The sequence below is a fragment of the Malurus melanocephalus genome, unplaced genomic scaffold (assembly GCF_030028575.1).
Source record: "Malurus melanocephalus ecotype Western Australia unplaced genomic scaffold, MMel_1.1 scaffold_127, whole genome shotgun sequence".
NCBI classification, from domain to species: Eukaryota; Metazoa; Chordata; class Aves; order Passeriformes; family Maluridae; genus Malurus; species Malurus melanocephalus.
The window spans coordinates 1,838,313-1,850,352 of NW_026623359.1; the positions used below are offsets into that span (position 1 = coordinate 1,838,313).

Consider the following 12,040-nt stretch of genomic DNA (forward strand, 5'->3'; position numbering starts at 1 on the left):
GGGGATTGAAGTGCAGAAAATATATCAATGTACTCTAGTGAATAGGATAAAGTGCCATATACTTGCAGACTGGATAGATTTCAATATATGTACCATTATTATTGCAGTAGAAATTAAAACAATACTAGCTGCTTCAGTACAAAGTGCTTGTTTCTGAGCTTGTTCCTGCCCAAACCAAAGGCAAAGCTCCCACTGACTGCCATGAGAGAAGGGATCATAAACCAGCCMAAAGACATGCTTCCCCATGCTGACATCTTAAAATCTGCAGTACAATTTACCTTTGCTAATGCTTCTGATATATTCTTCAGCGGCTGCTTTATGGGATATTTGGCCATGTCCCACTCAAACCGTGTCAAGTAGCTAATTAGGTCAACTGAAAATGCAAAGAGATGTATGAAAGCAGATAAAGTACCAGATGGCAGGGCAAGGTTTGGGGAGTAGTCCCCAGCTATAATTCAGGCATAGTTTTGATTAACTTTAGAGAGTTAACCAGAAGTCCACCTCTGAATTCTTACAGAGATTTGATCTAGACCAAATCTGCACAGATCTTATGTCCATTCCAATCAACTTTCTAAACATCCCCTAATTTAAAAGTTGAACCAGAAAGCTTTTCTGCATTACACCTAACAGTACAGAAAAGGTGTAAAATTATCTGTATCAGCAGGACACGGCAGCATACAGCTATTTTTCACAGTAGAAACAGTTTTGTGTAATCTCAATCTTGATTTCAGCAATATGTTTGAATTTACACAGCAATAGCTATCAGAAAAATACTTTGTGCTCAGGATCAGCAGTAATACTCAGGGTTGTTGAGAGCTTGATCAAAGGTATTAAGAGCACAGATGTCAATTCTCTGTGATTCAGTCAAGTGCTCACTAGAAATCAAACAAGTTCAGGTGTGATGAGGAATTCCTCATTGACTTTACACACAGAGGTCCCCATTTCACACAAAGCTATAGGTTATTTATATAAAAGAATAAATCCAGTCACAGCATTCAAGAACAGAAATTCACAGCAAGGACCTGTGCATGCARCCTCCAAAACAAGGTACCCTTGGACCATGGTGATCCACAGCTTCTTTCCAGAATCAAGGGGAAATGAACACATATAACATCCAGTTCCTAGAAAAGATTTTCCTGTTCCACTGTTTGAAGATCAAGAGTTCTTGGTGTTAGAAAACATTAAGGCTTAGTACATTATGGTACCAAATAAGGAATTCTCCTCCAGTAGCTCATGAAATCAAACAGTTCTTTGTCTGAGTCCTGAGAGCCTTTGGATGCTGAACACACCACTACACAGTGTTCTTGCAGAGCTTTAAAGGATGGGGTAAAGTCATGCATCCTGCCACAACAAGGAGAGGAGCTCAGACTGCCCCCCTGAAGGTTATGGAGACAAGGGGAAGGCAGAAAGCAGGGTCTCAAGGTCTAGACAAAGAGGCCAGAGGCACTGTCGTCTAAAGGGTGGACTTCCTTCCAGACCAGGGGGGTAAATATGGAGAATATCTGGGAAGTTACTCTGAGGTGATAGCGAACAAAACTAGCTCAAGGTGCCAAGTAAAAAGGACACGTGTGCTGGGGCCCTTCAGTCCCCCGGGCAGCTCTTTGCTGCCTTGTACAGGCAGTGAATTCAGTCCCACAGCAAGGTTTGAGCACAATTTCTTGTGGACTGGAGTTTGAGAGTTAGGGCAAAACTTTATGAACCAAGATGCATGAGAAGGAATGCAAAAATTGTGTAATTGCCATACTACCAGGCTGAGGGTACTCCACAGTCTCATGTGATACTGAATACACTTGGCAGGAGAGCGCTATCCTTTCCATGGTCTTCTCTCACCCCACAACAGAGTCAGTTTACCCTATTAGATTTCCAAAGCATGGAAACTCTAATGTTAGGAGAAATAGGCTTCTTAGCAAGAGATAAACTGCCTGGAAGGCAGAGAGCACTTGCCATGGCAGTGTTCTCCCCCTCTTTTAAAACCACAGCTATGTCAATGTCCCCCACATTCAATGCAGAGGAATCCAAGCCTTCCTGCTAATGTCTGATCAGGAATGAGCAAATTCTCCTGCACAGGGAGGGTGTAGAAAAGGGGCAAAACTGCAGAGGGCTGGGAGAGCTATGACACAGCTGCTGTTTTCACAGTTCTCCATCGGTGCTTGCTCATGATCTCTGTGGAGAAGGCTGAGAGATCAAAAATACTTCAGCAATAAAGTTCACACAGCATTTTCAGCATGGGGTACACAACACAAGGATTTCACCCTTCTGCCTCTCTTCTAAGCTCCTGTGCTTAGGCTTTGCAGACAGGCTCTTTAAAGACACTGAMCTATTTATAGCTGATGAGATATAAAAGTTCCCTGAAGAACTTCACGTGCCCTTTATATTCYCACATTCCTTGAATCTCAGCAGCATCCAAAAGTTGGGCAGTTGAACAGCATGAGTTCTCAGCCGAGTTTGTCAAGCTCACTCCTGAGTGAGCTCGCCAATGCTGGCTGGCACTGGTGCAGGTCAGTGAAGCAGCTTGATCTTGGGATGGCACAACCTACTGTGAACACACTWGCAGAGCTGTGTTTAAAATGCTAAGCAGTACCAGCACCCTGATGCTCCTGGAATGGCATCCCTTCATTTATGGAACCTGTGAAATCACTTCTAAAARGCTTCACAGAGCTGCCTACCCAGGAGAGATGACTCCTACCAGCTCACAGCTGCCCAGGGAGCCACAGCCTGAATGCCTCATAATCTAAGTTTCATACCTAGCTTTAAAAGACAATGTCAAACACTTTCTCTCCAAAACCCTTAATTCCTCAAAATTGTTATGCTTCCAATTTTGCTTTTTTTTTGGGCTCCCTACAAAGAATGGAGTTTTTCCACCACTTAACAATTTTTAAATTCATTTGGTTTAACATTACCATAAATRGAAGAAAATTTGGTATGAATCTTTGAAGAAAAACTTTACTTGCATTTCAAAAAAGCTTGTTTATGCTATTATGATATATTAAAATTTTCTATATTACACAAGCACACATTTCCCTCTATAAGAGAGAAATTTCATGTGGCTGCTTTCAACTGTTGTCCACTGGAAAGTTATGTGTGTGTGTGTGTGCTCATGTAACTAAAAGTGCCATATTTTTTATGATTTTGCACTTTTCTTCACAGAAATCTAGTAAAAAAAACGATTTAGACACACAGATATCACCAAACTGCTATTGGGATTATGTACAAGTTAGCTAAAATCAATGTTACTTAAAACTGAGTTTGTCTTGGGATGGTCAAATAGTAGGAAACAAGACCATGCAGCAAGAAATCGTGTCTTACAATTTTGTTTCTGATTTCACAGCCTCGAGGAAGTCTTCCACTTTAAAGTCCTTTTGCAAATCAGAAAGGGAAGGAAGAAGAATTGGTACAGTAAAGTTGCTGATGCTTATGAAGACTGACACTGGAATATATTAGGGGAATCCTCRTATACTAGAGCTGACTTCATTTTTTAAGATGTAGTCAATAATCTTAAAAAGGTTAATGTCCTAATTAAATATGATTTATTTGGATAACCAAACCCAGACAGACAAAATTAGTAACACATGCAAGGAATTTCCATGTCCTTCTAATACAACACATGCAGAACTGATAGGGAAAAAATGGTGCAAAAAAGAGGAAACAAAGGCAATGAATGAAACCTGTTGTTTCTCAAGTCATAGGGATATCGTGATCAAGCTACGAGGTTGTTACTTGAGAAATCCATCGTAACCTGATCACTGTATCTCTACAACCAGACCAAGACTTGTGTCTAGCACTAATATACACAAATGCATGCATGAAACAACACCACAACCATCAGTCCTCAACGTACTTTTGAGACATTTCATTTTATCCTTTAGCCCTGAAACACAGTAAGTGGGATTATTGTATTTCTCGAACAGCTGCACTCATCAAACATCAGTCTTATATAATTCAAGGGCATTTCTAAAAGAACTTCCTCCCCATCCTTTACTCACACAGGTCTGAAATACATTGCAGACAAAGGGAGATGGAGTGTGCATTCTTAGTTTATTCAAWAGCATCATTCCACAAGTCTATAATCAGCATGCATAACACATCCAATTTTGCTGTATTTTTCCAGAATAACTGGGGAATGCAAATCACCAGCGGATCACTGACAGATGTCACACAGCCATACAGAATAAGATTTAGTGGCCATAAGAAATCAAGCCCAGGCAGGGCACAGAAGTGTGCTAGGTAATTTAAGGAGTGAAGCAGTATGCCTCCTATTTTCATCTTCACTCCAAAGTTAGCTTCTGCTAACTGAGAAAAATGGAAGCAGGCTAGACATGTTCTTATAAAATGTTGCTGATGGTTGTCCTTTCCAGAGTGTGAGGATTTCAATTCCACATATTCATATTCTGAAGCAAGCAAAAGGAGCATCAGTGCATTCAAACCCCCAGGTTTACAGCACCTACCTCCATTGGCCAGAAGATTTTCCTGGACTTTATCTTTTGAGTCCTCCATAACTTCTCCTATGTACTGGGCTATTTTCTTTATTACGCTGAAGTGTAATAAGAGAAACTTTGTTAGTGAARAAAAAAAATTATTATAAAACATTTTTCACAGTGATCTGCTAAAAACAGAAATGCCCGAGCAAAACACTTCTGAAGGAAGACAGGTTAATTTTCAATTCAAATTATGATAAACAATCTATGACACAATGCAGAACTAAATGTCTTACGTCTAAATATACTGATCTCTGCAAAAACATAGGTAATGTCATTTTGCCAATGCTCTGGACTGATAGAAGATCAAGATTCCATCTTCTGTACACATAGCAGAAACCAGAAGACAAGGAACTCATGTTTAAAACCCCAAAAATGTTGAAGGAAAAGGAGGCTGCATACAGACATTGACTGAAAATCTGTTCCACAGGATGCTRAAGAAACCCTTAGGGCTCTCTGAGAAAAGGTTCTCACAAAACACTCAGGGGAGAATAGCAATGTTCTCTTGCTTGATGGGGAATTTCTTTCTATTCCTTTTCTTTAGGGGATTCTTTCTCTCTTCTCCTTTAGCGTGGGGGTGTTTAAGGTGTAGGAGAACTACACACAAATCCTTCCACCCAATTCAAAGTAGTGATTTGTACACAGATCCACCTGGAGAATATTGTCTCCACACACTTATTCGTTGTTTATTTTGAGAAATGGATTCATCAAGTCCCTCTAGCAGCAGATGCCCCGTCCCTTGTCAAAGCACCTGTCTCATACAGGCTTGAGTGGTTCAAGTATCCTTCTGCACTCAAAAATACTCACAGAATTTGGCCTGCAGTTCCCTAACTGCCCCAGGTTGACTACACCTTGTAAAAAACCCAGTAGCTACAAGATTACTGCCTGATCATTAAATTGGAAGAAGTGAAGAGAGAGATGAGGTGGACACAATTCTTGGCATGATGTCAGGCAGTGTAAAGGCAGGCTTCTTACCTCTTTCTTTTCTTACTGACGGGAGACTACTGCAGCTGCAGATGAGCTGGAGACTGAAAGGGCATTTACAGTGTTTGGAAAATCCTGTGGTTTRTGACATCCCGTGGTTTTCAAGAGCAGGAAAGGGACTTTGGGCGAAGTATAGATAGAGGAAAGCATCAGAGAAATTTTTTTTTTGTTTCATGTGCTGCAAAGCAGTTGTGTCTATCTTTGTTCCTATGAAGAAACTTACAATTTTGGGAAAGGTTTTCCAGTACTGTGACAGGTAGGAAAAATCTCAGACTAACGTTGCTGCTGAGAATGCACTAGTTAAAATTTGTGCTGTTTGGGGTCAACGATGAAGAGCAGATCTTATTGTGACCTTTCAGTACATAGAGGTGGCTTATAAGCAAGCTGCAGACAGTCTTTTTACCAGTGCCTATAGTGACAGGACAAGAGGCAACAGTTTTAAGCTAAGAATAGATTTAGACTGGACATAATGAAAGAAATTCTTTACTGTGAGGGTGATGAAGCACTGGAAGAGATTGCCCAGGCCASTTGTGGATGCTCAGTCCCTGGAAGCAATCAAGGCCAGGTTGGATGGGGCYTTGAGCAGCTTGGTCTAGTGAAAGGTGRCCCTGCCCACAGCAGGGGTTGGGAACTAGAGGATCTTTAAAGTACCCTTTCAACCCARATTCTTCTCATGACCTCGGACAGGTGCAGTTCAGAGTGGCTGTAGGAGGAATCTATACCACTGTGCTCCAGTTCACATCCCTTTCTCAGAGCTGCTGCAGTTTTTCACCACCTGGCTGCAGCCCTRTGGGGACCCAACACCAGCTGAGGGTTGCTGGAGTACAGGACATTTGCCCACACTCAGGCTGCGAGGGGGTTGAGGGATTCAGAAGTGGCTCCCTGACAACTGCAACCTTGCCAAGCACTTTTGTAAATACCAGCTGGTAGGCAGAGCTGTTTTTCCTCTCCTTCGTGATGCTCAGAGAGCCCAAAGGAACTTGGAACAAGACAGCAGTTGGTAAAACCAGTACAGCAGGAGGCTAAAGACATTATGAAGAATGTAGTTCACATGGATGTGTACAAACCAGGAGCTTCTCCAAAGGGCCTTGAGCTGCTTTCATTACTCYTGAGTGCAGCTGGTGGCTGAACTGACAGGTGGGAGACGTCCATAGACACAGAGGGTGGGACAGGTGTGTGCTCTGATGCACCTGAGAGTCCCACCTGCCCCAGCAAGGCTTGGCTCCCTTCCAGCCCACACATCCCATGGTCCCTGCAGCAGGACACAGCCACAGTGTGTGTAATACACTGTGCCAGAGAAAGTTCTCCTGTCCTGCCCTGCTCTCTGAGCCTTGCATTGCATCCTGTGAAATGCAGCTGGGATTCATTCACCCAGTACATTTCCCATGCAAAGACAGAACACATGCCCTGCACACCACTGATGTCTGGGGCAAATGACAGGAATCAGGCCCCTGSAGGAGCCCCAGTGACTACACTGACATCCAACAATGAGCAGTTTTCACAGCCAAACTCCAGATCTCTGCCTTTAGATGAGATGAATCCCATTTTGAGCAAATATCATGATCAAATGATGCATTATAAAAAGAGAGAGTTTCAGCAAAACTGCTTGAAGAAGTAATAATAAAAATTTTAAAAAGCATCTAACACTCGCTAAGTGATATTGAGAATGAAAGGGTGCTATCAGCCACTCCTCCAAAACACTGTAGGGAGCAGAGGACCTGCAATCTGAGGCCACTCCCAAATATGCCACTGACCRAGGACCAGAGAGAACCCCCTGGTACAAGTGACCCAAGAGACTGTCAGCTTTTGAGAGAGCTCCATGCTACCACAGAATGACATGGAAAAACACTCCTCCTCCCTGTGTAAATAAATAATAAAAGTATGTGGAAACAATAGCTCCTGCAAACTCTTGCCCCTTCTCTGCTGTCCTGGCAGGAGGCAGCGCTGACAGGTTTGCACTGCCTGGCTTTACTGGCAGCTGTGTTTATCCAGCAACAGTTCAGCAGGCAGCTCTTTCAGAGGACCAGGAACATAAATGCTCAGGTCATCTGACAGGCTTGTAACCCTCTGGATGCCATTTACTTCAGCCAAGTGTGAGTGCTTGGCATTTAACCCTTGAACCACAATTTAGACATAAAACCTTAGGCATTTATTTAATGCAAAATGCTTTTGTATGTCCTTGTGGGACTCAATTTGCTAATACATTTGATTATTCTGTTGTGTTGGTAATCCTTGTTGATTATTCTCTGTTACTACTCTAATGCATTTTTCTTATTTTTCAAAACATCTTTCTTATTTTAAATATTTTGACAGGCAAATGACACAAATAGGAAGAGTCTTTGCCCCATCAGATTACAGTGGAAGGGCCTCAYTGACCCCTTTGCTTGGTGCCTAAAGCAAGTCATAGGGTAAGAGTTATCAGTGGCATTAAAGGGATAATCAGTGGGGTAAAGTGGTGTTCAGCTTGAACAAGGAGCTGTATCGTGCTGGCAAGAAAAGACAAAGATAACAGAAGGAGTCAGTGAGCCTAAGGAGCTCCTACTGACATTTTACTTCTAACTGCCCTCCATGATCCTACACGGATTCTGCAGTCAGTGCCCAGAAGTCCTAATTCTTCTCAAAGCTGGGAGTTATGCCTTTCTGAAACGGAAGTTTTGATGATTTCTGGCAGCCCTCAAACTCAAATCACACTACTACTTCCTATCTCACACTCTGACTAGAGACACAGAATCACAGAATAYTCTGAGTTGGAAGGGAGCCACARGGATCATTGAACATTTTTCATTAGGACAAATAGTAGGTATTGGTACTGTCTCTCCCCAAATTTGATTCCATTTGCACTTCCTGGAGAATCTCTGTAGTTGAACAAGAAGGTGGAACATGCTACAAAGAATATGGGGCAGTATTTTTGGCAGAGTCATGATGGAGATAGTTTTCTTCGTGAATTAAGTTGCTCTGTCCTGCTAAAAGTCCTGAAAAAGCAGTATGGTTCAGTTTTAGGTAGTCCTGTGAGGAGCRGAATGTTGGRCTCMATGATCCTTACAGGTCCATTTCAACTTGAGATATGAATCACATTCTATAATTCTAAAAGATCAATCTTGTGTGTGACCCAGAGTTATCAGATGCAATAATCCTAATACAGCCCTTATGTAACACCAGTAAAATTAGAAAAAAAGTCCTATGGAGAAATGTATTCTAGCAGACCAATTTTACCTAAACTGCCTAGCATAGATGCAAACAGTTCATATGARGGTCTCTATAATGCCTTTGCAACTGCCAGATAAAGATCTATGAAAGGATTGAGTATATTCAGACAGGAAAATCCTTACCAGACAGGACTGGGAGAAAACAGGCAAAAAGACCCAGAGTTAACACATACCTCTGTAACTAAAAATACATGTGAGGTAAACTGCCAAAGCAAAAAATAGAAAAAAAAAACCAGTAAAACCCGGAAGATTATACTTTCATTGCCTCAAAGTCTACCTCGTGCCATGAAGTATCTTAAAACCCGGCATTTTCTTAGCTTGCTGTGCTGCATTATTCCTTTGTACACCCAGGTCAGTTTGTCCCAAAAGGCAAACTTGGCAATTATCAGCAAGGAGATCATGTGAGTCTTTGCTTAAGCAGGTTTGATGCAAAGCAAGTCAATATTCTGGTTTTTAAGGAGTTTAAARGCCTGAGAGGGAGAGGTCTGGACTTCATTCAAAAGAAATAACCCTTAGAATTCTTCCATCTGGTTGAAAAGGGATAGAAGGCTCAATAGAAATATTCTGTCAAAATGAGATCAGGGAGGGCTTCATATTCTCTGATTGCTGTTTTTATTGAGTTTCTGGATGGGGACGGAGGATGTTCTTTAAAATACAAAATCACAAAACAAAACAAAAAAAAAACAAAAAACAAAACAAAACAAAAAAAAAACAAAAAACCACAACCCACCTTTTTAAGTAGGTTCCTTACGAGACCCAGCTTCCCTAGCACTGCCACTCAAATGGATTGCTGTGCTGACAAAACTACCATGGACATAATTCAGCTAAACTTTAAGGATCCTTTCTTTGTGATAACTCCATGATGATCAAAACAAGGTTGCACAAAGCCTATCCACTTYAGTCCAGTTGTAGTCCAGGCTGAACTGAGTCAGACTGAGGTGAGCACAAGGACATACCATCTCATAAAAGCAATGTCTGCTTCTCATTTGTAGGTGGTAAATAAGATCTATTTTACCTTTCAGCAAAGCTATCAAGTTTTCCCAACTCATCTGACAGACCAACAAGAGCATCCAGTGTCCCCACCTGTGCAAAAGATGAGAATTAGGTGAAAGATGCACAACTCTGTCTAAGGCTTCTGTTGGGCACAGCCTTAAGGAGACTGACTTGTCCTTAGCACATGTGAATTTAACAGTTTGGCAGAACTTTATTTAATTGGTGGAAAATAGTAGCAATTCCTTTACCCAAGAACTAGGGCATAAGAAGCCTTTTCCAATAAAGGAAAAAAGTATGTGCAGTCTCAAGATTACAAGTCAGTGTTTTGCTTCCTGTTTTCATTTCACCCTCTACCATCATGCTGCATASAACAGCATGACAAAATAACAAAATAGTGACTAGAAATGCACGCAAATAATGCACACATACAAACAAGTCAGATGTACTGAGAGAACTCAGGGAACCAGCCCTTATTCAAAAGGCARTGTCTGAGTTCTTTGCTATTACCAAAGCAAATCTCTCACAAAGCCACTTCTGACCAACATCTGCTTTTTGAATGACTGTCACAGTCATAACCCCATATTTATGGTATTGCACCATATTGCCAAACCGTTTCTTGTAATGTTGCCAGCTCAACATTATGAGAGGTAAAGCAGAGAGAGAAGAAACAAATTTTATGTAGAACAAATAGTATGTGAATGGRCATCTTCAGACTCCAAATGCTTTTCTTCTTTTAACATAAGCAGACTTACACTATCACCAGTGGGGTAAAGTCCACAGACAGTAAAAATAAGGTCCATGGATGGTAAAAATCATATGAACATATGCATACAAAAAAGCAACACAGTTTTCTCTGTCAGCAGCCTTACTGCCATGGCTCTGAATAGTCAGCTACTCCCTTTGCACTAGCAATCCGCAATGTACCATGCTGCATGACTTTCATGACCAGCAGCAAATTGCACTTTGAATGCAACAGATCAGTTATTTAACATCTCACTCCTTACACATGTACCCTTCCAACGTGAAGCTCAGCTTTAAGCACAATGCCTTATTTCTCTCTGATTAATTTTCAGTTGACTGAAAATTTCTTACTCTCTGACCATAATTTCTTACTCTCTGCATGTTATCCCAAAAGATAAATCCCATATCCTTCCCAAAAGTCTTTAGCCCTGGCTATTGCTGCTATACCTCCCATACAGAAACCCCTTCCTCACTTACCTTTAAGTCTGGAATATGGAATTTACTGTTGCTGGACAGGTTGGATTTAGATGTCACAGTGTTGATTCTCTCCCATGCCTGCAGATTTGTTTTGTCTCCTGGGGCAGAAATTAGCCAGAACTCCGACATGATTTAATATTTTCCCTTCACTCCTGGTGTCTGTAGAAACTCAAAGCAGGTAAGTGGCTAAAAGAGCACCACACAAAACGTGCTCTTCCCTAGGAACAAAAAGAGTTAGAACAGACCACTGATTTTTTTTTTTCTTCAGAAACACCAGGAGAGTGAGTCAGTCTTGTGTCTCAGGCTGAAATGGAACATGACCTTCTCCCGAAWGTCACGGAAAGAGTGCGGCTGTTCCTTCCTTCTCAGGGTTGTTCCATCCAGTTTCTGCATGAAGAAATGAAGCTTCCTCCTCCCCTTTTCCCTCCCAGCCYGTTCCATTTGCCTTGCGCTGAAAGTTCAGCGTCTATTGGGGAGTTTTGGGGCTTCATCAAACCATAATAAAGCATTTCAGCCTGACAAATATTCTCTGTCAAATTCTTGGGACATTTATAGGAAAAAGTGCAAGCAAGACCTCTGCTGAACATAACGGCTGCAAGAGATGTCACAGGCAAGACGGAATATTGCTTTCCCCTGTGTTTTTCTTCCCAGGCTCGATAGGATGGAGCTGGAGGAAGGCAAGTCCTGGCGTACAGAGACGATACCGGCAGAACCACACAGATGGAACAGCGGCGAGAATAGAGAGGGAACAGCTASTGCGGCGTGAAGCGAAGAGATGAGGGCAGGAGAGCGAGCAGCTGGCACCACGCCGCAAAGCCCCGTCCCTTCCCGAGAGCTCCCGCCGAGCATCCCCGCCACACGCCCTCGCTCTCAGGTGCGCGGGACACGGCAGGGGTGGCACTCGCCCCTCGGCACCCGCGCCGGGCCCCGCCGTACCCGAGCGCTGCCAGCACGGCTGTGGGGGCTGCCGGGCGCCGCGGGGCACTGCCCGCTGCCTTCCCTGCCCCTGCCGTGCCTGCCCCTGCCGTGCCTGCCCCTGCCATCCCTGCCCCTGCCATCCCTGCCCGCTGCCTTCCCTGCCCCTGCCGTGCCTGCCCCTGCCCCTGCCCCTGCTGCCTTCCCTGCCCCCGCGGGGCACTGCCCGCTGCCTCCCCTGCCCCTGCC

At 42.9% G+C, this 12,040-nt stretch overlaps 1 protein-coding gene across 1 annotated transcript in view; it reads right to left on the reverse strand.

The window, feature by feature from the left end:
* The window catches only part of ATP6V1C2 (ATPase H+ transporting V1 subunit C2), a 19,120-nt gene extending 7,390 nt beyond the window's left edge, over positions 1-11,730 (reverse strand). Inside the window, exons 1-4 of the mRNA XM_057370487.1 lie at positions 10,877-11,730; positions 9,681-9,748; positions 4,446-4,531; positions 279-373 (exon numbers count right to left, since the gene is read on the reverse strand). Coding sequence (XP_057226470.1) covers positions 279-373; positions 4,446-4,531; positions 9,681-9,748; positions 10,877-11,005 — 378 coding nt within the window. The 5' untranslated portion in view covers positions 11,006-11,730. The remainder of the gene's footprint in view (positions 1-278; positions 374-4,445; positions 4,532-9,680; positions 9,749-10,876) is intronic.
* Positions 11,731-12,040: the final 310 nt, after the last annotated feature.